Source organism: Bos indicus x Bos taurus, chromosome 1, assembly GCF_003369695.1.
Source record: "Bos indicus x Bos taurus breed Angus x Brahman F1 hybrid chromosome 1, Bos_hybrid_MaternalHap_v2.0, whole genome shotgun sequence".
NCBI lineage: Eukaryota > Metazoa > Chordata > Mammalia > Artiodactyla > Bovidae > Bos > Bos indicus x Bos taurus.
This window is the reverse complement of record NC_040076.1, coordinates 147,973,679-148,001,389: the sequence shown is the minus strand read 5'-3', so window position 1 is coordinate 148,001,389 and position 27,711 is coordinate 147,973,679. Positions and strand designations below refer to the sequence as shown.

Below are 27,711 nucleotides of genomic sequence, written 5' to 3'. Positions count from 1 at the left end.
AAATTTGATAATTATTAGTGTACAGAATAGGCTACCAGGAAGCAATTATATCAGTTACACTAGGCTGCCATAAAGCAATCATGTTATTGCTTCTTCATTATCGGTGCATGAATCATTATACCTGTAAATAAATATGAATTCTTCACATTACCTTCCCATTTTCAGTATCTATCACACAAGACAATACTGACGTACACACTGAGATGGTCCATCTTTTTGTAAACAAATGACAAGTTCTGGTAGTACAGTACTTTAAACATTTTCCTTATGACTCTTTCTCTAGCTTACTTTAAGAATACAGTAAATGATCCACATAACATACGCTACTTGACTATTCATCAGTAAGTCTTCTGATCAAGTTACTAGTAACTTTGGGGGGTCAAAAGTATGTGGATTTTTTTACTAAATGGGGGTCAGCACCCATAAGGCCACATGCTATTCAAGGGCCAGAAAAACACGACTCCAGTGAGTCTCTCATTCCATCCCAATGAATCTGTGTAACACCGTGCAAAGTAAGATTTAACCAACAGTAGGTTTTCTGAAAGCTTGGAGCCATTTGTGGCCACATTAACAGACACTCAGCTTCTTTAAAAAAATAAACCGAAGAATCCAAAAGAGGTGGCAGAGAGTTATGATGGAGAACACAGAAAAAGGAATTAAAGTGGCCAATAAAACATGAAAACATGTTCAACCTGGGACAAAGAAATGCAAGCTGCCATTTTCCAACATACTATTAGTAAGTTTGATGGAGATAGGAAGAAACACACTCGTACATTTATTTTTCATAGGAGTTTAAGTACAACGATTTCTGGATGGCAACATTTATTAAAATTAACATACCATATACTCTTTGACCAATCAGTATTCATGACAAGGAATTTACATTCTGGATACGCCTGAAAAAGTATGTGTGGTGGGTATTTATTTTCACAGTAGTGTTTTTTCCAGAAAGAAAGAAAAGGAACACTGGGAGCGTATTCATGTCATTTTAAAATGCTACTAAAGCTGTTCAAAGAGTAATATGGAAATGTTACCAATTACATGGTATAATACCTGTGTAGATTTGATACAAATATATAATCAAATATAAAGATATAAAATTTAATAGAAACTGAATGCATATATATGAATGTGTGTATGTATGCAGCTAATATTTTCTGGAAGGACATACAAAAAAATACTGGTCACCTGCAGGGAGGCAGTGGGGAAGTCTTTTCACAGTATACCATTCTGTTGTTATTTATATTTCTAACTTGGGCACCAGCTCCCTTTCCCTGACCTCGTACCGCAGTGAGAAAGTGGCCATGCAGATTCTGGGTTGGTTTCAGGAACCACCTGACTTCAACACTCACACTCATCACTAGAGGGTGTAGCTCAATGGCTCTTGGCTCTGATAGTGCACTGGGAGGCCTTAAAAAAAGTCTTGACAATTGGTTCAACCCTCAAAACTCTTATAGTACGGGGAGCATCCTCACACTGGGATTCCTAAGAACCCCACAAGTGATTCTAAAATGCAGCCAGTGGAGAACCACCAGTACGTATCACCTTTGATTATTCCTCCGTGTCAAATAATGACCTAATGGGTCGTGCAATAGCACAAGTCAAGTGTCGGAGACTGTGGGCAGTCACCAGCGCCTCCTGCTCACAGTAGGAATTGAGGCCAATAAAGGCAACAGCGATGTGCCACACTGGCCTTGCTGTGAGAACATTTAGCGTTCGCTGAGTCTGTAGTCTCTGTTGAGGTCTTGTCTGTAGGGACTGTGGGCAATTCTAGTTTACGTCCTCATACTGTTTTTGTTTTAAAGCTTTAAACAAGTGGTTTAAGCGGCACACTCCTCCCACACTAGCCTTTTAAAAAATTTAACAACAACAAAAAAGAAGTAGAGGTACCTCAATATATGCGATGTGGGTCCATGTTGTTCTCTTAAATCTGCTAGCCACATTTTCAGTCTTATCTTGGCAATATTTTCTTAAAGAGTGAATATTAGGTTAAATATAGTCAAAGAATCAACTTAGCAAGCAAGTTTCTCTTACTAATTCTATGATTAATTTTCCCATTAAGCCAGTTAACAGCCATATAATATGGATTTCTGCAAGAATATAGCTGACCAAAAGGAAAGGGAAAATTGCAAATTCCAGAAATAAGTGCTACATAAATATTCACAAACTTAGACATGCTATACACAGCTGCTCTCATTTAGGCAAGGTTTTTTAAAATGATTTATACAAAGAAAGTTTCTTTTTCAGTGTAAAATGCACACACACACTCTCAAGGTGAGCCCAGTCTGAGAATCTTAATGGAAACAAACAGTATTAGTCTTCTAAATGTAACTTCTAATGAATATAATGAGCTCAACTTGAGGGTCTTAACAGACACAATCTTAGTTTTCAAAATATAACTTGAATATAGAATTCCTTAAAAGTAATATCTGAAATGTTAGCCATCATATATATTTTTATTTTATTACAAGATTTTTAAATTCTGAGGAGATACAATTGTGACAGAAAACCAGCTTCATACCAAAAATACACTTTCAATTACCTTATCAAGCAAATAAAATTTCACTTATTTGCTTTTTCTAGAAGTTAATGTACAATAAAAATTTAACATTGTACCTGACAGACATGTAATTAAGCATATAAAAGGAACATGTATTCAATGTTCAGAAACAAAAGTAAAAATAAATAGCAATGATAAAACTTTGAAAAAAATAATGCACATTTTAGTTGTGGAAAATACGATTCTTAATTATATACACAGTTATACTTAATAGAAAGCCATCTCTTTATAATTGCACAAAACATGGGACCAATAAAGCATAATTTTTAGGGCATGTAACACTATAATCCTAGGTTGTTTGCTGCTTAACTCCAGGATACAAAACACTTAGGTTTGCAATATAATAAAAAGTATGCAGTACTGCTGGAGAAAGATTGTCTTCCTCAACTCATATTAACCTGTAGTAATTCTACAAAAGGCTGTACAGGAAATTTCACAAAAAGAAATATTAAACAATTATTGTGCCCACTCCATGCGAACTAAGCAGCCAAAAATGGGCTTCAAGGTAAATGTGGTGGGACGTTTAATATTTTTGATACTTTTATACTAAAAATCGTTGCTTTTTTCTGTAAAAAACACTTTGCGTTTGATCATGATTGGCAATCTCAACACACAAAACATCCCGGCAAAAATGGAGTTTCTGCTTTACTTTCTTTTCATGAATAAAATACTTCAGGAAATAAGAATTTATAAAAAAAGAAACATTAATGCTCAATTCACTTCAAACTTATCAGGAATGTTATTCCATTTTAAAAAACCCTGTTTTAAACTTTTCTGTAAGAAAATCAAAGGTAACATTTCCATTTGTATTATGGCACAGCCCCCAAGTCAGAGAAAAATACACTTTAGGGAACCAGAAAAGATTGCACAAAGGTTAGGGGCAACCTGAAAACCTCTTGGTGAAAAACACTTGAGTCCATTAGGGTGATTAAAAAAATATGTGCAGACTTAATTATAAGTATTTACATTTCAAAGCAGAATCATGAGTTAGCTGTGTAGCTGCTCAATATCAATGATTCACAGGCATTTCAAAAGGTGTGATAATGTGTACACAGTATTTGTGTCCACACTTGAATGCATAGAATACAGCAAAGAATATGGTTCTTCAGTCTGTTACCTATCATACTTATAACAAAATTGTTTACATTTTGAAAGCTGTACAACCCGAAGACTGAGCAAATATTTTTCATTATCTCAAATACACTTTAAGTACTACTGATTTCACTCATTTGTTCCACAACTTGTCCTAAGATCTCATCAACTACATCAACATCGTAATTCACTTGCTGAAGATCGAGATCAGGTACAATCATGGCCAGGAGCTGTCCTACGTTAACTCGAAGAGATCGAAGTTTGAGGCTGAAAATACAAATATTACACCTATTAGATGAACATTATAATAATACAGCTTAATATTCACGTAGGGCTTAAAATTTAAGAGAAATATTAAAATGGAATCTCTAGAATGTCACACAAACTAAATGAAAAGCAAAACTTCCTCAAGAGAACTGGATTTAATAATTCACTTAATAATTTATTATTTAACAACTAAATATTTATCTGTTGGTAAATAGAATGTTTCATAAAACTAGTGGCTCTGTTTGGTTCCAACTAATATAATTTTAATTCGAGACTAGAAAAAATGTGGACTGGTAAATACATAAATAACAAGATGCTATTTACAACTGAAAATCTTGTTATTACCTGGAAAAGAGTATTGATATACTAGTGAGAACACTGGTCTAAGAATAAGACGTAGCTCTTTGAGTTTCAGCTTCCTTCTGAGGAAAGTAAACTCAACTGTTCCCTAAACCATGTTCTGGTTACGGTATGAGATATCTGGTTATGAGATATCCATAGTTGTATAAATGGATTTGTGCTTAACTAAGCTTAATAAACTTTGGGTTAAATAATGTTAAACAAGATCTTTTTTAAATGCAGGATTTCTCTGAACCTATCACATACTAAAGTTCACTATTAATTGTACTATGAATTCATTATAAACACTGGGAAACTCTAGATTAAATGATCATTATCATTCCTTCCTGATTTCCATACATGTAGCTATCTGAATATCAACATTCTGGATTTTAGATACATACCTACAACTATTCAGCAAGTGGTCTTTCCTTGAAGATTGAGTGAAACACACGGATTAAGAGAATGTTACAGTTGTTTCTATTCTGTCTCCTCCAAAGTATAAGAAGCAAAGACTCTGATGCTGGGAGGGATTGGGGGCAGGAGGAGAAGGGGACGACAGAGGATGAGATGGCTGGATGGCATCACTGACTCGATGGACGTGAGTCTCAGTGAACTCCGGGAGTTGGTGATAGACAGGGAGGCCTGGCGTGCTGCGATTCATGGGGTCGCAAAGAGTCAGACACGACTGAGCGACTGATCTGATCTCATCTTTAGTTTAGACACTGATCTTTCTAGGGTAGAAATCTCTGAAGGAACAAGATGCTCATCTTTAGGTTGACAACACACAAAAATGAGATTTTACATTTGGTTTGTGAGCTTATCTTAGGATTCCATTGGATCTTGGATAAAATTTTATACCATTCCCATAACAGTTGCTTTCTGTCCAAGCTTACCCACTCATCTTCAATCAGATGCCTAATTTCTATATAAAAAACAGACAAAGTCCCAGGATGACCCTACGGCCATCTCTGACCTTCCTATCCTTTAAGTCTTTGGACTCTCCTGGCTAACTCCCCTTCTCTACAGGACACATCACAAGACCCTATTTCAGTGTATGTAACGGCACTGAGAGAAAGCACTGTGAGCTCCACATGCAATTTTAAAGAATGTAGCCACATTAAAAACTAAAATGAAGCAATAAATTTAAGTTACATATGAAATATCATTTCATCATATAATCAAAATATTGAGGCGTTTTCTTCTCCTTTTTTTGAATATGAGGGCATCAAAATCCAGCATGTATTTCATACTTAAAGCACATCTCAACTCAGACTAGCTACATGTCAAGTGCCAGTGGCCAAATGTGGCTATACTGTCTTGGAAAGCACAAATCTAAGTGATCATCAATGACTCAAAGTTCAGTGTGCAAGTGGATCATCTGGAAAACTGTTTAAAAGTTTCCAATTCAATAACCCATACTTTGGCCCAAGGATCTGTATTTTACAAGTACTACAGATGTTTGTGGTTAACGTTTTCCGAAACACCAGTTGGGAGTTTATTTTCCGAACTTTTGGCCCCATAGTTATATGTACTATTCTATTCATTCTATTTCCATAAACAGGTTTAGTGAAATCCTTCAAAAACTTAAATGTCAGGTAAGGATGGTAAACTATTTCCCAACAACAGTATGTTTTAGGTACCAAGTCTTATTACATTAGTAGGAAGGGTTATACAACTTTATCCCTTACTGACTTTTCTTTTTTCTTAATGAATATTTTTGAATAATAACCACCAATACTGTCAGAACCCCAAGTCCATTTAATACCTTACTGAGAGTAATCATTCATTTATTGTTTTCTTATTTTCACAGAACTTCTTCCTTATTATCACCTGTAATGGCAATTTTCAGTAATTATGGATTTCCTAAGTTAAAATTGCAGAAGGCATGTAGTTAAATGAGACAGCAAACCATAAATAAGTATTGCCAAGTAAATACAGAAAGAAATCAAGGTAAAAAACTAAGTTTCATGAAATGGACCCTTATCCTCTAGTCACTGCCTAATTCTTTAACATCTGGGACAATTTTCAGTTTCTCACCCCAAAATACTCCTAACCACTCTGACCAATCAAAGCTTTATTCCTTTCAATTCCTATTTTACTTAGGTTCACTAAACTGTTAGTTCCCTGAAGGAAAGGATGATGACATGTACTTCTTTTCGTATCTATCGTAATGCTGGGATAACAGCAGTGAGCAACTTCTTTTGATAGAACAAGCTTTGAGGAGTACTAGGGAGAAGACAATGGCACCCCACTCCAGTACTCTTGCCTGGAAAATCCCATGGATGGAGGAGCCTGGTAGGCTGCAGTCCCTGGGGTCGCAAAGAGTCAGACATGACCGAGTGACTTCACTTTCACTTTCATGCATTGGAGAAGGAAATGGCAACCCACTCCAGTGTTCTTGCCTGGAGAATCCCAGGGACGGGGGAGCCTGGTGGGCTGCCGCCTGTGGGGTTGTGCAGTCGGACACGACTGAAGCGACTTAGCAGCAGCAAGTATCATGCTAACCAGAACTGCAGCCCCAGCCAAACTGCCTCATCTCATATTACCTTTCCCCATCAGTGTAATTTACAGACTCCTCGATGTTACTTGAAGTTGATACATCAGCTCCTACTTGTCCACTTGCAGATTTTAATTGTTCAATTTCAGCTTTCAGTTCTTCACACTGCGAACGGATTTGTGATTTTTCCACTTCCAATAATTCAATCTGACAAAAAATTAATTTTATAACTGTAAAATTTTAAAATACTACTATCAAAGTGCAAATTTAAGCTAAGAAATGTACAAAACCCTGCTTGATGAAAATCTCCATCAAAAAATTAAGACACTACCCTAGTGGCTCAGACAGTAAAGAATCTGCCTGCAATCCAGGAGACCTGGTCTGGAAAGAACCCCTGGAGACAGGAATGGCAACCCACTCCAGTATTCTTGCCCGGAGAATTCTATGGACACAAGAGCCTGGCAAGCTACAGTCTACGGGATCGCAAAGAGTCGGATATGACTGAGCGATTAACACTTTCACTTTACACTCAAAAAGAAAACCAAGAAAACGTAGACAAAAAACAGCATGCTATAAAGTTTCACTTGTTTAGTTTCACTTAAAGGAAGACCTACAAGACCTTTTAGAACCAACACCATAAAAGATGTCCTTTTCATCATAGGGCACTGGAATGCAAAAGTAGGAAGTCAAGAGCCTGGAGTAACAGGCAAATTTGGCCTTGGAGTATAAAATGAAGCAGGGAAAAGGCTAATAGAATTTTGCCAAGAGAATGCACTGGTCATAGCAAACACCCTCTTCCAACAACACAAGAGACGACTCTACACATGGACGTCACCAGATGGTCAACACTGAAATCAGATTGATTCTATTCTTTGCAGCCGAAGATGGAGAAGCTCTACACATTCAACAAAAACAAGACCGAAAGCTAATTGTGGCTCAAATCACGAACTCCTTATTGCAAAATTCAGACCTGAATTGAAGAAAGTAGGGGAAACCCACTAGACCATTCAGGTACGACCTAAATCAAATCCCTTATGCATATATACAATGGAAGTGACAAATAGATTCAAGGGATTAGATCGGATAGACAGAGTGCCTGAAAAACTATGGATGGAGGTTTGTGACATTCTACAGGAGGTGGTGATGAAAACCATCCCCAAGAAAAAGAAATGCAAGAAAGCAAAATGGCTGTCTGAGGAGGCCTTACAAATAGTTGGGAAAAGAGAAGCTAAAGGCAAAGGAGAAAAGGAAAGATATACCCATATGAATGCAGAGTTCCAAAGAATAGCAAGGAGAGATAAGAAAGCCTTCCTCGGTGAACAATGCAAAGAAACAGAGGAAAACAATAGAATGGGAAAGACTAGAGATCTTTTCAAGAAAATAAGAGATATCAAGGGAATATTTCAAGCAAAGATGGGCACAATAAAAGACAGAAACAGTATGGACCTAACAGAAGCAGAAGATATCATGAAGAGGTGGCAAGAAAACAGAACTGTACAAAAAAAGATCCTCACGACCCAGATAATCACAATGTGTGATCACTGACCTAGAGCCAGACATCCTGGAATGTGAAGTCAAGTGGGCCTCAGGAAGTATCACTACGAACAAAGCTAGTAGTGGTGACAGAATTTCAATTGAGGCATTTCAAATCCTAAAAGATGATGCTGTCAAAGTGCTGTACTCAATATGCCAGCAAATTTGGAAAACTCAGCAGTGGCCACAGGACTGGAAAAGGTTAATTTTCATTCCAATCCCAAAGAAGGGCAATGCCAAAGAATGTTCAAACTACTGTACAATTGCACTAATTTCACATGCTAGCAAAGTAATGCTCGAAATCCTTCAAGCTAGGCTTCAAAAGTTTGTGAGCCAAGAACTTTCAGATGTACAAGCTGGATTTAGAAAAGGGAGAGGAACCAGACATCAAATTGCCAACATCCAATGGACCAGAGAAAAAGCAAGAGAATTCCAGAAAAATATTTACTTCTGCTTCACTGACTATGCTAAAGCCTTTGACTGTGTGGATCACAACAAACTGTGGAAAATTCTTAAAGAGGTGGGAATACCAGACAGACTACCTTACCTACCTCCTGAGAAACCTGTATGCAGGTCAAGAAGCAAAGAGTTAAAAACAGACATGAAACAATGGACTGGTTCAAAACTGGAAAAGAAGTACGTCAAGGGTATATATTGTCACCCTGCTTATTTAACTTACATGCAGAGTAATGCAAAATGCCAGGCTGGATGAAACTCAAGACTGCGGGGAGAAGTATCACTAACCTCAGATATGCAGATGAAACCACCCTAATGGCGGAAAGCTAAACAGCCTCTTGATGACGGTGAAAAAGGAGAGAGAAAAAGCTGGTTTAAAACTCATCATTCAAAAAACAGAAGATTATAGCATCTGGTCCTGTTACTTCATGGCAAATAGATGGGGAAAAAGTGGAAACAGTGACAGATTTTATTTTCCTGGGCTCCAAAATCACCAGGGATGGTGACTGCAGCCATGAAATTAAAACACACTTTCTTCTTGGAAGAAAGTTATGACAAACCTAGACAGCCTATTAAAAAGCAGAGACATCACTTTGCCAACAAAGGTCCAAAGAGTCAGAGCTATGGTTTTTCTAGTCGTCACGTACGGATGTGAGAGTTGGCCCATAATGAAGGCTGAGTGCTAAAGAACTGATGCTTTTAAATTGTGGTGCTGGAGAAATCTCTAGAGAGTCCCTTGGACTGCAAGGAGATCCAATCAGTCCACCCTAAAGGAAATCAGTCCTGAATATTCATTGGAAGGACTGATGCTGAAGCTGAAACTCCAATCCTTTGGCCACCTCATGTGAAGAACCGACTCATTTGAAAACACCCTGATGCTGAGAAAGATTGAGGACAGGAGAAGGGGATGATAGAGGATGAGATGGTTGGATAACATCATCAACTTGATGGACATGAGTTTCAGCAAGGTCAGGAGTTGGTGACGGACAGGGAAGCCTGGTGTGCTGCAGTCCATGGGGTCACAAAGAGTCGGACACGACTTAGTGGCTGAACAACAATAACAAACATCGTTATCTACCTCATATGGTTATTTTCAAGCTTACAAATAACATGGAACTCCCAGCGTATTAGTAACTGACTGTCTCAGGGCCAATCAGCAGGATGATCCCTTGTGGTACAGCAGGGTCCTGTATATACAGGACATTTACCAGACGTGGTCCCCACCCTTTCAATTCCATCACTGCCCATGCCTTCAAGATGCTGAAAGAACCACAATGACCTTATGCATTTCCAGATGCCCACATCAGGACCACTCCCAGTCGAGAACCAGTGGATTAGCAGGTAGTCGAGAAATGGAAATATTATGAAGCGATTTATTGCAATCTAGCAACTGGGGAGTTAAGGCTGGGATGCCCCTGGACACCTACACCTCTCCTTACGCTGAGGGATAGAACTCACCTCGCTTTTATACTGGTCCCTCTCAACACTGCATTTGTCCAGCTGTCTAAATACGTCATCAAGCTGCACAACCATTTCGTCCACCTCACTTTTACTCTCACTACTGGAACACTGACTGCATTCAGCCTTTACATGTTGCAAAGCACTACACTGCTTTTTCAGCCTTTCGATTTCTTCCAAGGCTTGACGATACTGAGACACCACATGGTCTGGACTTTCAGGTTTACCGTTAATACTTTCCAGTAAAAATACAGCATCAGTTTCAGTAGACTGATGGCAAGTTTCCTTCTTCACGTATTTGTTATTCATTTCCAGTATCCTCTGCTGTAACACGTTGATTTGTTCAGTGAACATGTGGCACTGTCTTTTATAATTTTCTTTTTCTTGGGTAACGAGAAGCAGCTCATTTCTTAGTTCATTTAACTTGCAACTAGCGTCACTAGCAGATTTATCAAAGGTTCCCTGGGTTTCATGTGTCTTTCCTTCAGTTTCCACACAGGCTGGCAGTGCGGCTGTGTCATTTCTTACATCTATCGCATCTTCAACAGTCTCTTCCTTTTTAACGACTAAACTTGGCACTTCAGTCTGGGTGGCTGTGGTAGTTCCCTGATCACACTGGGATGTCGAAGTACCTGTGGAGCCAGTCTGGCCACAAGGTTCACTGTCACCCACAGGCTCCACTTCCACACCACTCTGCTCCATGGGGCTCTGCTGCAATTTCACTTCAGTATCATCATCTCCTGCAGGCTTGGGAGTGCTGTTTTCTTCTAAGATGATGACATCTTCATCATCATCATCATCTTGATGAGAATTTTCAAATACTTGATTACTCAATCTCCGATTCTTTGCATTCAAAATTGAGGAGCGAGTAGGGAGTCTTCGTTTCAGGCTGGAAAAAATTTCATATATGAAATATAGGATTATAAAATGTAGATATGGAAAAAAATAAGATGACCTTGAAGTAATCTATCTTGAATTCTAAGAAATGCCCACGTTCATTTTTTTAAACAATATATTTGCAGAATATTTTGAATATCAAAATATCAAAAGAAAAATATCAATGATTTAATAAAGCATAGATTATTGTCTCCTTTTACAGATGAGGAAACAAGACTATTAAGACCTCTTCAAAGTACCACATCCTTATACTGCCAATTTATCTCATTTGATGTCTTCTGGCATTTCAATTTAACATCTTGAAACAGAATACCACCACTCACCCCAGGAGTGCTGTCTGTAACCTAGAGGTCACTGAATGGCACTGCCATTCCCATCTGTCCATCGTAATTCCATCAACATTCAGGGATCAAAGGTGGGTCACAAGGTAAACCAGCATGCCCTACCCTTTCATGGAAAACAATTTCCCCTGCATTAAAAACTGCCTTGTTTTCTTCATCTGATTAGTTTTCGGTGAATTTATCACCAATTGATCACTTTTTGTCCCACCTAAGAGGGATATTTGTACTGATTTGCCACTTGGGTCTTAGGTGTTAAGACCTCATTTCTCGAGAAAGATCTCCCCTTTCCTTAGGCTTACTCTCTCGTATGGGGGTGGGGCATAATCTTCAATAAGAACTTGAGAAAGGGTACACATGACATAAAAAATGTAAAATATTGCACAGTGAAAATATTCTTTTCACCTCTCAAGTTCACTAATGGTTTGGTTTTTATACAGACTTCCAGGTTGGGAATTACTTTCTCGAAACTCTAAAAGCATCATCCCATCATTATCTTCCAGTCACTGTTCCTGCCACTCTGATTCCTGATCTTTTGAATATAGCCTGCATTCTCTCTTAAACAAAAAATTCTTTTCCCCAAGTGCTTTAAAACTTCATGATGATATTTCTTATCTTTCCCCAGACATTACACTGTGGAAATTAAGCCTTTCTTCCATTATTTCCTCCCTTCTCTGATGTCCCATTTTGGAATACCCTTATTCAGAGGTTGGTCCCTCCAGTACCCTGTCTTCTGTTTCCTGTCTTCCATTTATCTCCTCCTTCTGGGAGAGTTACCTGTTAAACATCTGCCCAGCTCTAAGTTAGTTCCACATGGTCTCTTCTGCTCCCTTTGTTTGAGCTATGTGCCTCTGGGGACCCTCGGCTATATCTCTATTTCGGACTGGAAGCAGTGAGGGCTGGGTGTGGGAGCCCAAGGAAGCCATCATCATCACCTAGGGCCTTCCTCTTGGGAGCCAGGGAGGGGAGGAGGGGAGACAGGCTCCTCACCATTCAGTATTCAAACACTCCCCGACTCCTTCTGCTTCCGAAACAGTGGCAGTGAAAGCTGCTCCAGAGAGTAAGCTCCCTACCTTCTGACAGAGGAAGAGCAGCAGCACTTCTGGCCTTTGCAGGCTGTGAAAAGGCCCAGGGAACTACCCTCCCCTGAACTCTCATAGTAGCCTCCTGGTCTTACCCCCAGTTTCCCACCTTCAGAAATGTCCAGTGCTTCCAAGTTCTGAGACAGTCTAGTGATCCAAGCAGTTGAGCATTTAATTAGAAGTTGCCCTGTTCTTTTTCTTACCAGGCTAATTCCTATTTGTTTGTCAAGACTTAGTTTAGGGACCATCTCCCCATAGACTTTGGCTCTATGAATTTAGGAACAGAGGTTTACAAATGAAAAATCTCGCTCTGTTCTCTTCTACCATTTTGGTGGCTATGTGTGTGCACTCAAGTCGCTTCAGTCCTGTCTGACTCTTTGCGACCCCATGGACTGCAGCCTGCCAGGCTCCTCTGTCCACCGGATTCTCCAGGCAAGAATACTGGAGTGGGTTGTCATACCCTCCTCTAGTGATGGTAGTCACTTTTAAAGATAAATTCTATTACCTTGTCTGTAAACATTACAAAAAATTTACTTTTTTCTTACTTTGTCTGGAACCAGCTTTATGAAGAAAAGCCAAGAATATCATGGAGACTAGTTTAAAAAAATTCACACATGTTCTCAGTTAAGCAGCAATCCAGCCACAAAACAAGATCTCAAAATGCAGGCTATATATAAACAGCAAACTATTTCAAAACATGCCCTCCATGATGTATATATGCATAAAGGCAGTTATTTTGAATCTTTTCTCAACTTTCAAAAATTCTTTTGAAGGCCTTCCCTGGCGGCTCAGTGGTAAAGAATCCACCTGCGAGTACAGGAGACGTGGGTTCAATTCCTAACCCAGGAGGATCCCACATGCCTTGGGGCAGCGGGGCCCACACACCACAACTGCTGGGTCCACATGCTATGACTACCGAAGCCCGCCAGCCCTGGAGCCTGCTCCACAAGTAGAGGGGCCACTGCACGACGAGAGGCTCGTGCACCGCAACTAGAGAAAAAGCCCTCGCGGTGGCGAAGACCCAGCACAGACAAAAAGAAATTAACAAATTAAAGAAAAACCTCTCAGAACGTCTGGTATCACTATTTCAGAGAATCTCGTTTCAGTGTTTCTCTTCAAACAACAAATCCATACAGAGTCTGATGTATTAGTTAACTGGCATCACAGTCTTCATTCTTCACCTGTGTTCCTTCTATTCACTTTGTAAAGGCAACCTGTGCAGAGTACTGCTTTTAGAATTTCAGGAACCAACCTAGCACCGCCTCATCATAAAGCATTCCCTGACCATTCCGGTCAAGAGCGCTAACTGTTCACTTCAGGTTATCATACATCTTTCTCTCCTTCTTCATTCCACTCATCCAAGTACATAACATGTCACGGGCTATGCTGAGAACGTATGGGTCACAGCTGACATTATACTGTTGCACTGTGAGCTGCCATTGCTTCGTGTTCTTCTTTACTCAGATACCGATAATCTTAAAAGCAGGAATTTCCTCACTATACAGAACTGCAAAGAAGTGACAATACGATCAATTTCCACAATGAAAAAAAATATTCTTTTAATTGATTTAAACAGTAACATAAGTAGGGTAGAGGTAAGTTTAGACAATAAAAGCAAAATACCTCATCCTTATGGCTTCCCTTGTGGCGCAGCAGTAAAGAATCCGCCTGCCCACCCAGGAGACATGGGTTTGATTCCTGGATCGGGAAGATCCCCTGGTTTAGGAAATGGCAACCCACTCCAGTATCCTTGCCTGAGAAATCCCATGGACAGAAGGAGCCTGGCGCGCTACAGTCCATGGGGTTGCAAAAGAGTCGGACATGACTTAGCAACTGAACAAAAACCAACTCATCCGTAAGAATTGTTTAATATGCGTATAAACTACACTTTCTTAGCAGTGCATTATTGCCATAAAAGTGTCAAGTAAAGGCTGTCTCATACTTGTTTCCCAAGTCGAAAAACACATTTTAGCCACTGACCTGTTATTCTCAGGTTCAGACTGGGGTGAACCCCGATGATGATTTATAAGCCTTGTTGAGTAAGTATTTGCTACTTCTGAAAGATGTCCTCGTGGAACACCTTCCTTAACGGGAGTAAAGGTTTGACTTGACACAGGGGTTTTTGGAAACAGGAGTTCGGCATGAATCTGTTGAAGGAAAAAAAAACTGATCTTAAGAAGAGATTTTAAAATGTGTCCTGTCCCAAACACAAAGTACTTTTTCCCCGTTCCCTAAACCAGAGGCACTGAGAACTATCCTAACCACGTGAGCTTGTGCTGTGTACACTGCACCAGGGAGCGACAAAGAGCCAAGTCCAGCCTGCAAGTGAGTCAAGACTGGTTTCGCATTTTTAAACGCATGAACAAAACAAAGAATGAATACGCCACGGAGACTGTATGTGGGGTCCACAGAGCCTAAAATACCACCTGGACTTTTACAGAAAGATCTGTTGACCTTGGATTATATAGAGAGCTTACACAGATACGTAATAAAAATATTTTTCCAAGAGAAAGAAACATAAATATAAAGGAAGATAAAGTCACAAAGACACTGCCTTTAAAAAACCTAAGCCCACTATTCTTTTTCTCCCAGTTCTGTTCTCACTCTCAAACCCTCAGCCTTTATATAAGAAAACATTTCAATGTATTGATAAGCATACATATACCAATGCAGCAGCCCACAACTTCCTATATAAGAAGTACAACTACCTACTTAACACACCAAAAAAAAGCTCACCACCATTAAGCAAGATAGGGCTATGGGATTAAGAGAGGCAAATTACTATATATAAAAGAGACAAGCAATAAGGATATATTATTGAACAGCACAGGAAACTATAGCCATTGTTTTGTAGTCACTTTTATTGGAGTATTATCTGTAAAAATTCTGAATCACATGCTGCACACCAGAAACTAATATTACAAAATAAACTATACTTTCAATTAAAAAAAGAGAGAGAACAGGAGGGAGGGTCAATGATGTAGCTTTGGTCTAAGTCAGTACTAGAATGCAGCCCCCTGGGTGTTCCTATTAATTTTTCCTTGACTGTCTACCTAACGAGAAGATTCTTAAAAGAACATCTGTCTTTCCCCAGATGCCCAACTTAAGAATAAATTGAACCATCTGAGTGAAGTTGTTGGGTTAGGAAGTCAGGGTTGGGAAAGAGGGTAAGAAGTGGGTACAAGAAGAGAGAGAATGTGAACTCAATGAACAAGATTGCTTCAATCTGCTATATAACTCCTAAGTTTAAAGTTCAGTACTAAGTTAATCACCACCCAATCCAGGACACAGCTGTAACATGGAAGGCCTCATTACCCGAGGGGCTGTTTCCAGTTGTCTGATCCTGAACTTTTCCCTGTCTCTTAAAAAAAAAAAGAGAGAGAGAAAAAAGAAAAAGAAAAATGAACAAATTTAAATTTACTTCATTTTCCAATTGTTTTCCAATGACATACTTGCCACTTCTACTAAGTCACTAAGACAGGTAGGTACACTGAACTCTGCTTCAGTGTCCTTATAATCAGGGCTGAGCCCTAGGCAGGTAGGTGCTTTCTACCTCTTATCTCAGTAACACCCTAATGTCTTCCAATCTTGCTTCAAACTTTATCTTCAAGAATAGTGCACTATAAATCTTCATGAACTCGACCTTCCACGAGCAGTACATAAGCCTAATGTTCCCCGTGGCTCACTGCTGTTCCCAGCTTCTCTCTACAGACCTCTATTCTCCATTAGGTCCATTCACATTATTTACTCTGGTTAAGCTGAACAAACCATTGCTCTCCACCCAACAAATCCCATTGCTCTCCACCCAACAAATTCCACCCATCAGGAATTTTCCTGATCCATGTCCCCAGCCAAAGGAATTTATCCTTATGGGCTTCTTCACAGGACAGAGTCAGGCCTTTTACAGGAGTCGTCAACTTCACACTGGTAACGACACACGTTTCACCTTCTCTGTTAAAAGGGCTGTATTCACTTCTGATTCATTGGTGTTTAGCCCAAAAAGACAAAACTATACCACATATGCAAAGTATCTTGTAGACAGGACAGCAATAACCAGCAGGTATCCACAGCATAAACTTAAAAAGCACTTGATGGTATACACTCCACATCTTGGAGTCATCTTTTGTGGCTATACTGCTGTCTCTCAGAGACGCACTGACTGATGCTGCAGACAAAGCACTGCGGATGATCTGGGTTTTATCCTCCCACATACATTAATATAACACTCACTTCTTTTTGTAGGTTTTCTCGTAAGTGGGATGCACCACATCTTCATCTTCAGGTTCTTCTGGAACGTCACAATTTCTAGTCAGAAAAATCACATGGGAATAACACGTCACCAGTGCCTATTCATACATCTTGAACAGTAGTTTCTGCCTTTCCAAAAAAGGGTACTACCAACTATATGGTACCTGAACTGTGGGTCAGGGTTATTGGAGCAATACCATTTTTCTGGAAGTTGATCTATCCCATCTGGTAATTTTCGCCACTTTAGACAGGAATCACATTGAACCCATGTCTGATCAGGACGTTTCCTGTAACAAAATAACAGCTCAATGTTAACATGGAAATACCGACCTAAGTATTAGGGCCTCCTTAGTGGCTCAGATGGTAAAGTGTCTGTCTGCAGTGCAGGAGACCTGGGTTTGACCCCTGGGTTGGGAAGATCCACTGGAGAAGGAAATGGCAGCCCACTTCAGTATTCTTGCCTGGAAAATCCCATGGACCAGGAGCCTGGTAGGTTATCGTCCATGGGGTCACAAAGAGTAGGACATGACTGAACGACTTCACTTTCACCGACCTAAGTACTTCACTGGACTTTCCACTGGACTTTCTCCCGCAAAATTCTATTAATTCTGTCCCTGAAAATTCCGTAACATAACTACTTTGGTGGACAATTAGTTTTTAAAAACAATTCTGGCTACTATTGAAGTGACAGACTAATTTAAACAAAGTGATTTAAATGTCTTGTTTAATAGCACATTATTAATTTTTTTCTATAGTAAGAACTCAAAAACCTAAGAAAATACTACAAATGACTTACTCTGAAATTCATATTAAGTTAGCATCTGTAGTGTCAAATCCAATATACTTCTTAGCACAATAACAACTCAAGTACAGAAAATAGGCAAGTTGTGTTATTGCAGTTTAAGCAATTTTCATAACTGTATTACATTTTACCCTCTACTATAGCATATCTCTGAACAACTTAAATTTGCGTATTTCTTTAGTTCATAAAATAAGGCTTTCACATTTTTATCATTCAAAAATTACTATGATCCTGCAAAGAATTTACGTAGACTCATTTAACATACAAATAATTCACCTTAACGCTAGTAACTTTTAAAATCTAGTTTTAAAAAATACATTTAAATGGTTTTATAGAAACTTCAAACAATCCAAAATTTTATAGAGTAAATATAAACCCCTTGTTTCAGGAGGTTATTATTGCTTACTTCTTTAATCCTGGTAGAAATTTTCTATGCTTATAAAAGTATGCATATGTATGTGGACAATAAAAAACCTACACAATGGAAAAATTAAGACACTGAGTTGCATCCTTTTTGTTTTCCGTTATCTATCTTGGACATCCTTCCATCAGTACACAGAGTTATTATTCATTCAGAGGGCTTATGTGTTTCACTGTGGAGCACTATTATCTTTTCATTCTTACAACTCTACGAGGTAAAGACTATTACTGTTCCCATTTTACAAATGATAAAATGGAAGCTTGTAAGAGGTCAAATAACATGTTCAATGTCACACAGCTACTTAAGCAAGAACTACAATGTAATCTGAAATCTGGCTTTAGGCTCTCGATCCTATTACACAAGACCAGAGATTTTCAAACTATGAGATACAACCCATTAGTGGATCATGAAGTCACTTTAGTGGGTCAAGATGAGCATTTTTAAATAAAATAAGTGTTATCAACACTAATAATACAGGTAAATACTGTTTCAAGAATCTTTTGTATATAAATGCATATGTTCATCTTACAGTATGCTGATTTGAGCTGTGGGACTTATTTCTTACCATGAATTAGATTCCAAAGTTTATGAACACTGTACAACCGCCAGCCCTCCAATACCATATCCTGATATTAAAGTCAATAATTTTTTAAATGTACTTACTGAATATCTTCAACTGGCAAGTTTAGAGGATATTCTGCATGTTTTTTCACTTTCATTTCATTCCAGTAATCATTCAGCTTATCTCCTAGTGCTGTTATTGTTAACCTCAAAAAGAAGTAAATTATAAAATCAATTCAAGAAAAAAAAATGATAAAGATTAAATCTCTGTCAAACACAAAGAAAGCATAAGCAACCTAGTATTTATTGATCATGTGAACACTAGGGAGTGGGGAGGGCAGAGTGGAAGGTTCTCCAAAATGTTCAGTTAAGTAACACTCAGAGTCATGGCAATCTTCTAAGTATCTTTAAAAGTTCATAGAACGGAGCCAGGGTCACCAGGAATAAGACAGAAAATACTAGTACTTCAGGTCCTCTGCTGAGAAAGTATGCTGCCAACCAACCCACCAACTACTTTCTGAATCTCAACCCGGTGGCCCTTCCGGAGGAGCTCCAGCTGTGCTCTCAGGCCACCCTCTTCGCTCCAGCAGCAGAGACTGTTCCAGCCTACACACACCCCTGGGCAGAGACAGGTTTCCTCTAAGGACAACTCAGCCCCACATCTCCTGCCAACAGCAGGCCATGTCTACAGACAGAGACTGATCGGGCCTTCTGGCAAGCTCCCTGCCACGGCAGGTACTGTGTTCCTGTGTCAGTCACAACCTCTACCGGGATCTGAACCTCTGACTGCTGGGACTGGGAACCCTCTCCTAGTTCCTTTACTGTCTACTCTTTTTCAACCCAGAGGTAACAGTTGTATTTTTGCTCCTGACAGTTCTGGACAAGCTACTGTCCTTTTTAACCCTTTGAGCAATCACCTTCTACTACTGTGGTTAACAGCTCCTTATATTTTCTTTGTTTAAACAACAGAGGTAGCTGTAGTCTCAGGACTATACTCTGAATGATATAGTTATTGATTTTCTCTATCATGTGTTTCCTAATTTGCTGATTCTGCTATTATTCCTTTCCTTCCACTTTATTTGTTCTTTATTTATAAGAAGTTTGCATTCTATTCTGTAATATATGCTCATTAGGACAGCTGTTGGTGCTTCCTAAATTTACAAGTAAAATTGATGATCATATTTACTTTATGGCTTCTAATCCTTCTTAGAAGATAGGAGTATTTCTGTCTAAAGTACAGAGGACTAAACTTTCTTGATGTTCCCATCCAAGATGGAAATTTCTAGATTTTATACTACACAAAAAATGTTACCAAGAAAGCATGAACTTCTTCTATTTAGTACAAATCTCAGAAATATTTCATTAGTAAAGACAGAGGAGAATATATTTCTATTTGCGATGGAGTAGAATATAATTCCTAGGGTGGAAAACAATGATTACATGTGTTTTCTAGGTAAGCCTCCCACAAAAGAAAAACAAATTTAGCTTAGAAAAAGTTAAGGAAGTATTTCCAAAATAAATTGTAAAAGTCAGTCATCAATCATTTTAATAGGTAACATACCTGTATTCATTAGTATAATCGAAATCTTGTTTATTATGAGTTGGTTTTAGGAAATAGCAGTCTATAATCCCCACTACTCCAACACCCATGTTGTTTGCCTGAAAAAGAAAATGAAATTGGCATTTTAAACATTAGATATGATACTCCTGCACTGCAGGTGGATTCTTTACCACCTGAGCCACAAGGGAAGCGCTTCATGATGCTCAAAACAATTATTCCTTCACCAAAATTTAAGAACTTTATGAAACATTTTCCTATATAATCTCATGATTCTTATGACATTTAGATTGAATAACAGTATCTGGAGTGTAACTTACTTCTGGGGGAGATAATTCCTAAAAATGTAATAGCTTTCCTCCAAAACCACTTCCACTGTCAAGCATTCACTTAAGACAAGTATTATCATTCCCAGTTTTATACAAGGGGAAAAAACCCCTCTCTACTGGGATGCAATATCTTAGCAGGCAGAAACCACAACTAACTCCTTCCTATATCAGGGCCTAGCAAAGGCTCTGGCACATTAATATTCCATACGTTTGCTAGATAGAAATTAAAGTCATTTATCCAAAGTTACATATTCAGTTGCTAATTGTGATGAAATAAAAACTTTAAATTCAACTGACATAATTTATTTTTTAAACCTGCTAGCTAAAATATTGAACTCAACATATCTGAATCATATTCTGATTATCTATATGTGATCAACATGTGTATTTTATTCGTAAGTGTAGCTGAGTCTAAGTACAATGATAAAAAGTAAAATACTGACACATAAAAAGAAAATTTTCATAGATACAGCTATAGTCAAAACCATAAAAACCTAATCACAATGTGACTCTACTAAAAGCCATCTGTGGTTCCTCATTTCATACAAGTTGTAAATCACAGCACCCTTCACTTATAGTTCTTTTTTTTTTTTTTTTTCCACTTATAGTTCTTTTCATGTTGTTTCTGGCCTTACCTTCCTCTCCCCCCATTACTGCATTCCCAATTACCATCTGGTCCAAAGTGAAGTGAAAGTCAGTCGTGTCTGACTCTTCGAGACCCCATGGATTATACAGTCTATGGAAGTCTCCAGGCCAGAATACTGGAGTGGGTAGCCGTTCCCTTCTCCAGGGGATCTTTCTAACCCAGGGATCGAACCCAGGTCTCTCACACTGCAGGGGATTCTTTAACATTGCTGGGTAGATTCTTTAACAGCTGAACCACCAGGGAAGCCCATCTGGTCCAAATAATCCCTTTAAGGTTGCCATTCTCTCAGAAGCCTCTTTCTTTTCCTTTGCAGACCTTCTTTTCTGGACCTAGAAAACTCTTGTTAGACTTTCCAAAACAGTAAATTAACTCAGTCTCCTCTCAATCACCACTTTCTCCAAGAAGCCCATTCTGATGCTCCAAGTGAAAGTGAAAGTTGGTCAGTCATGTCCAACTCTTTGTGACCCCATGGACTATACAGTCCCTGGAATTCTCCAGGCCAGAATACTGGAGTGGATAGCCTATCCCTTCTCCAATGGATCTTCCAGACCCAGGAATCAAACCGGGGTCTCCTGCACTGCAGGCGGATTCTTTACCAACTGAGCTATCAGGGAAGCCTGATGCTCCAAGGAGATACCATATTCCCCTCAGCAAAAAGAGCTCTGGGGGCATGTGTATCTTTTCCTCTTTTTCTGCTGACATCTAGCATGGCAAATCATACCAAATACTTAATAAATTGTTTACTGAATCCAAATACTGGACCAGTTCATCTTCTGGTACAGAAAAACATTAAAAGTTGGCTGTAAAAGCTTATTTCTTTATGAGGTCAAACTTAACCAAAAATAACACAAATTTAGCTGGGCTAGAAAAATGAGCTACACATCTTACTTATGTCAAATTCATTAAAAGAAAAAAAAATGTGGATTTTGTAGCAGACCCTATTGGTTTTTTTGAATCCCAATTTGAAAAACTGAAGTATAGCTGATTAACAATACTATGCTAGTTTCAGGTATATGACACATCCAATATTTTTAATTATACTCCATTTAAAGTTACTATTAAATATTGGCTACATTTCCTCTGCCGTACAATACATCCTTATAGCTTATTTTATACATAGTAGTCTGCCTCTTAATCCCCTGCCTCATCTCTCCCCACCACCCTGTGCCCACTGGTAATCACTAGTTTCTTCTCCATATTTGAGTCTATTTCTGTTTCATCACATTTATTGAGTTGTTTATTTTTTTGATTCCACACGTAAATGATAATACAGTCTTTTGTCTTCACTAAGCATAATACTCTTCAGGTCCATCTACACTGTCGCAAAGAATTCAGAGTAAAATAAAATGAGCAGAAAATGAAAATCATGGAACTGGAAAACAAAATATGCCTGGACTTAAAATCTTTTTAACACAGCTGAATTTTAGAATTTAACACTAAATTCGTAGCACACACACATCAAAAAAACCTTTCTGTGGAAACATGTAAAAGATAAACAGACTGACACAGTAGGCAATGTTCATCATCCTAAACTGAACTCTACAAAAATGAAAGTGGTTTAGGAGGAAAATTCTAACATATTTAGGAACTAACTCCAGAAAAGTAAATCACCTATCAGATACTATTTTTTAGGCTACTGCAGCAACAATGAATTAAAATTGATCAATTTTATTCTCATACAAAATAATCCAGGATCCTTATCCAAGTGTAGCGACAAGATATGCATCTGTGCCTGAGAGCCACACTCATCTTTAGATCTAAGGCAAGCTACATATGAGCCCCAATTTCCTCATCTGTAAAACAGAGAAAATGCTCTGTCCTCCTTGTAAGATTATTCAAGACCAAATTAGAAAATAATACACAAGTGCTCTACGGTCAAGCCCCACACCAATGCTGTTAAAAACACTGATATTAGAAGTTGAGGCAAAGGCAGGGGGCTTCCATGGTGGTCCAGTGGCTAAGACTCCGCACTTTCAATGCATGGGGCCTGGGTTCGATCCCTGTTCAGGGACCTGGATCCCACGTGCCGCAACTAAAGATCCTATATGCCACAACGAAGAAATCCCACATCCCACAACTAAGAAACGGAGCAGCCAAATAAATACATATTTTAAGACAAATAAATAAAAATCATTAGGCAAAAAGCACATTATTTCATGTTTGACCCGAAACATGTTATCCTAACTTTTACAAAAGATTCAGACATTTTCAGATATAAGCTTACCCTTAACTGACATCCAACTTTTTCATAAGCTTTGATGAGTCTATTTCTGTGATACATCATTATTCCGTAATGATCTTTATTTCTGCAATTGAATCCAAAAGTAATTCTCACAGTTTTATTAGTCTTAAATGTTAAGGATTTCTGAACACACCATCTCACTTCCTTTAATTCATCCTCTCTATTTCATAGAGTTCAACGGTGCATAGAAAAGGGCAAAGTTGGACAGGATTAGAATCTGTTGTCAGGATAAAAAGAGAAGTGGGGAAGGGAAATACACTTGATCTCTCTCTCTCTCTCTCTCTCTCTCTCTCTCTCTCTCTATACACACAGCATCGTAACAAAGTAAAGGATACTAAAAACTTGGGTCGATAAATATCACGTTCAATGTAGGCAAGACTCTTCGAAACTAGCTGGGTCTTTACTTTCTGTCCACGCAAGATGATCTGCATTCGTGGCTTTAGATATAATATACTGCAGTAAGCCTGCAAAGACACACAACAACTGACTGTCGTTTCTGAATAATTACCAATGCATTTGTTCAACATTACTTAATATGTTTTTAAAAAGAAAGCTACCACAGTGCTTTGACAATAAAATACTAACTCTTCAATAAAATACTACAGACTATAAAGGTGCTGTAGTTAGTATTGGATTACTGTATTAAAAACAAGCTCAATATACTGGAGCCAGTAAAAAGGGTTTACAGAAAACAATCAACTGACCCACATAGATGCTGATTAAGTTATGTGGAAAAAAGTTTAAAAAGAGCATGTATGGTATAATCTCATTTTACCAGATGACCAGTGCAAGTCCAATGCATGAAGCAGGGCACTCCAAGTCGGTGCTCTGGGACAAACCAGAGAGGGGGGTGGAGGGGGGGGAATACATGTGCACCCATGGCTGATTCATGTTGATATATGGCGAAAACCAATTAAAATAAATAAATAAATTTGTAAAAAATGTCTATATATACAAAAAAGGACCTATATTTTCTGACTCTGCTGTCAAAACATATATTGTTATTGTAATTTTAAAGCATCAATAAATTTTACTTGTGCAGAAATAAGCAAAAATCTAATATAAACAAAGGGGACTATTGTAAGTTTGAAAAGAAAAAGAAATGCAGCAGTATTTAACGGGAGTGGACAGACAACACTTTTTCCATATGGAACTGTAACAATCAGCAGTCATCCAAATGTGCTTTCAATTCTTTTATTTTTTAGTACCCTGACTGGGACCGAACCTGAACAATCAGTTTGAAAGCGCCGAGTCCTAACCACTGTGCTGTGAGGGTACATGTGTTTTTAATTCTTAATGCATCAGAGCTTAGATACTTGAGAATAGTAACCAAACTTAGCATCTTAAAACATGTTAGAATATGATCTCTTGTGCCTGCCTGCAAGCTATCAGAAGTCTCTAAAGGAAATGAAGTGAACAACTCAATAAGGATATATTAATATGAAAAATTCAATACGAAACTAAAATTTGAGCATTTCTCTCACTTTTTTCCTCCTGACTCCTGATGTCAAAAGTAGTGTTTTGTCACTTATAAAATTTATTCCCGATATTTTAAGACATTTTACTTATAAAATTTATTACCGATATTTTAAGACATTTTACTTTGTGGTATACTAAAACTATTCCATCTGCTCTGGCTGTTTCTGGATATTCTTGAGAAAGGCTTTCTTAACCACTAAGATACTTCCCTATCACACTGGGGTAAGGCAAGAAATAGGAACATCTGCCATTGTAATTGCTGAAATCTCAGAACAAGTTACATAGTAAAGCTGTCAATGTTAAATGTTAGCCTTAGCTTGGGTTGTGAGATAATTTTAATACAAAAAAAGGGAATGGGGCAAGTCTCTGGAGGTCTAGTAGTTAGGACTCTGCACTTCCACTGCAGGGGGCACGGAAGGCCTGTAGTTCCTGGCTTGGGAACGAAGATCTGACACGCCATGATGTGGTTGACCAAAAGGGAAAAAGGAGGGGGGCGGGGAGAGTCAGTATTGCATGTCTCACAGTGACTAAGAAACAGTAGTATTATCATATCAACATTATTATATTGAGATATTAATTCTTTGAATCTTAAAAGCATATTTCACTTTAAGGTCAAATCTGACATATATTTACCACAAAATTATATTAATACACATTTTCTGTAGGCTATATGTAAAATTGCTTTAGAGTACCGATTAATGCATGTATTCTAGAATATTTTAATTTTTAAAAAGGACAGTTTGGTATTTTGATTGAATTAACCAATATGGTCACCAGGGCATCTTGATTCAATATTCCCAATTCAAATAATTAATCACACAGTAAAAGAACTTTTACAACCACTGTAGACCTGATGACTTTGCAATTTAAAAACTTTTCTAAGAAAATAAAACAGCCAATGAGCATGACAAATTTAATACACTGTTTCATGTCTGAGACACTTTCATTTAGAGATTTCTGGCAGCATTTATAACACAAGTGGGTAATGTAATTTCCATCATTTGATGGTTTTCTCACTCCCACAGAGAGCAGAATACGCACCCTCAGGGAATAGTCACTCTCAGGGGCAATTTGGTCCATCCTTTCTTGCTTCTTGTACCCTTTCTTCCCTGCTGTCTCATCTAAATCTTCTGGGATTCTGATGTCATATTTATCCTTATCAAAATCAAACTCTGTTGCACTTTTGTAGCTGTAAAAAAAGTTTTTAAAGAGCTAAATATTAACTCCACCATAAGAGAAGCAAGCAAGTAACCTTTAGTTAACAAAACAAAGCACAAACAAATACATGGTAAGAGTCAAGATCTGAGGAGTTGGAGGGAGGAAGGAAGACAAGGAGTCCAGGAAGATGCAGAAACTGTATTTACTCTCATGTTACCAGTGGGAATGTCAAATGAGAGAGCCACATTCTGATAGCATCCTAAAAAACTAAACAAGCAACTGCCATATGATCCAGCAATTACACTCCTGGGCATTTATCCAATAAAATGATGACCATATTCCCACAAAAACCTCTCTGCACTTATTTCACAGCTTTATTTGTAGTAACTGAAAATCGTAAACAACTAGATTGGTAAACACACTGTGGTCCAAGCATACAATGCAATACTACTGCTCAGCTAGAAAAAGGGAGCAAGCAGACACACGCAAGAACCTGAATCTTCAGAAAATTAAGCTGAATGAAAAAAGCCAATCCTAAAAGGTTTCACACTACATGATTCCAGTTATATAATAATATTCTTTAAAATGACAAAGACATAGAAATGGAAAAACATGTTAGCAGTTGGCAGGGATTAAGGAAGGAGTGGGTGTGGATATAAAAGGGTTCTTGAGTTGATGAAAATGTCCTTACTGTATCAATGTCAGTATCAACAGTACTATCTTAGTACAGTGTTCCAAGATGTTACCACTGGGGGGAACCTGGGGAAGGAGTACCTGAGATTTCTTACAACTACACAGGAGTCTGCAAGTACCTCAAAATTAAGTTTAAAAAAAAAAATGGGGGTGAAGATGGGAGGGGTAGGGAAGAAAGGAAGAGAAAAGAAAAAGGGAATGCAAGAGGTCAGAAAAGCATAAGAATTAAAGGATTTTAAGATTATCACTTTTTCGGCTTAACTCCTATTGTTCAACAAATCAATTAGATCTCTCAATATTATACACTCACCCTAAAGTTCATAGCTTCATTTGGAAAGGATTTTATCCTCAGAAAGATTTAGCAACACAGAAGTCTCATCTATATTACTTTTCTCAACAGATGCTGAATCATGCTTAGCTTTATGTAATAAACCAAAAGGATTTTTCTAACTTTACCAAGTTGGGACCTGTTGGCTGGGCTTTATCTTGTCATGTCTTTTTTTTTTGAGGAGAGGGATGGTATAACCAAGAGCAAAAAAAAACAGTGCTATGTAGATAGAGTGGCAGGGCCAGGAAATTTATTTATAATAATATAAAATTATCTCAAATTGAAGCCAAAGAAGCCTCAATGAAACACTCTTGGGAAAAGGTAAATCATTAAATATGCCACAAAATGAGGACCTTCCAATACATTTCTACTCGGTGTAACAATGGATGAACATAATGAAATTACTCCATGCACTTTACTTCCCAAATGGTTAACCAGCTGAGGGTTACCGTTTCATTTACCTTCTGAGATTCCAAATGATGATCCTGGTTCCCTTCTTGCCTATGATAGCATCAAGTTCTGCCAGTAACTGCTGTTCCTTAGAAAATAGAGAATGTTCCAGAATTGCAGCAAGGCTTGCTTTTGATTCTGTTGAATCTAATACCTGTCGTATATCGTAAGTTAAAGACTTAGACCAATAACATTTTTCAATTACAATATGGAAATCAACTCAAACTGAAAAACTACTAAATTATCCTCTAAATTTTAAAATCACAGCGTGATT

The 27,711-nt window shown here is 38.2% G+C and overlaps 1 protein-coding gene across 1 annotated transcript in view; it reads right to left on the bottom strand.

Moving 5' to 3' along the window:
* Window positions 1–752: 752 nt before the first annotated feature.
* MORC3 (MORC family CW-type zinc finger 3) overlaps window positions 753–27,711 on the bottom strand; it is a 44,233-nt gene continuing 17,274 nt past the window's right edge. The window contains exons 5-17 of the mRNA XM_027548693.1: window positions 27,449–27,596; window positions 25,850–25,997; window positions 23,665–23,793; window positions 23,312–23,434; window positions 20,116–20,213; window positions 18,657–18,761; window positions 16,935–17,057; window positions 16,753–16,827; window positions 15,838–15,883; window positions 14,503–14,669; window positions 10,206–11,094; window positions 6,808–6,965; window positions 753–3,919 (exon numbers count right to left, since the gene is read on the bottom strand). Coding sequence (XP_027404494.1) covers window positions 3,766–3,919; window positions 6,808–6,965; window positions 10,206–11,094; window positions 14,503–14,669; window positions 15,838–15,883; window positions 16,753–16,827; window positions 16,935–17,057; window positions 18,657–18,761; window positions 20,116–20,213; window positions 23,312–23,434; window positions 23,665–23,793; window positions 25,850–25,997; window positions 27,449–27,596 — 2,363 coding nt within the window. The 3' untranslated portion in view covers window positions 753–3,765. The remainder of the gene's footprint in view (window positions 3,920–6,807; window positions 6,966–10,205; window positions 11,095–14,502; window positions 14,670–15,837; window positions 15,884–16,752; window positions 16,828–16,934; window positions 17,058–18,656; window positions 18,762–20,115; window positions 20,214–23,311; window positions 23,435–23,664; window positions 23,794–25,849; window positions 25,998–27,448; window positions 27,597–27,711) is intronic.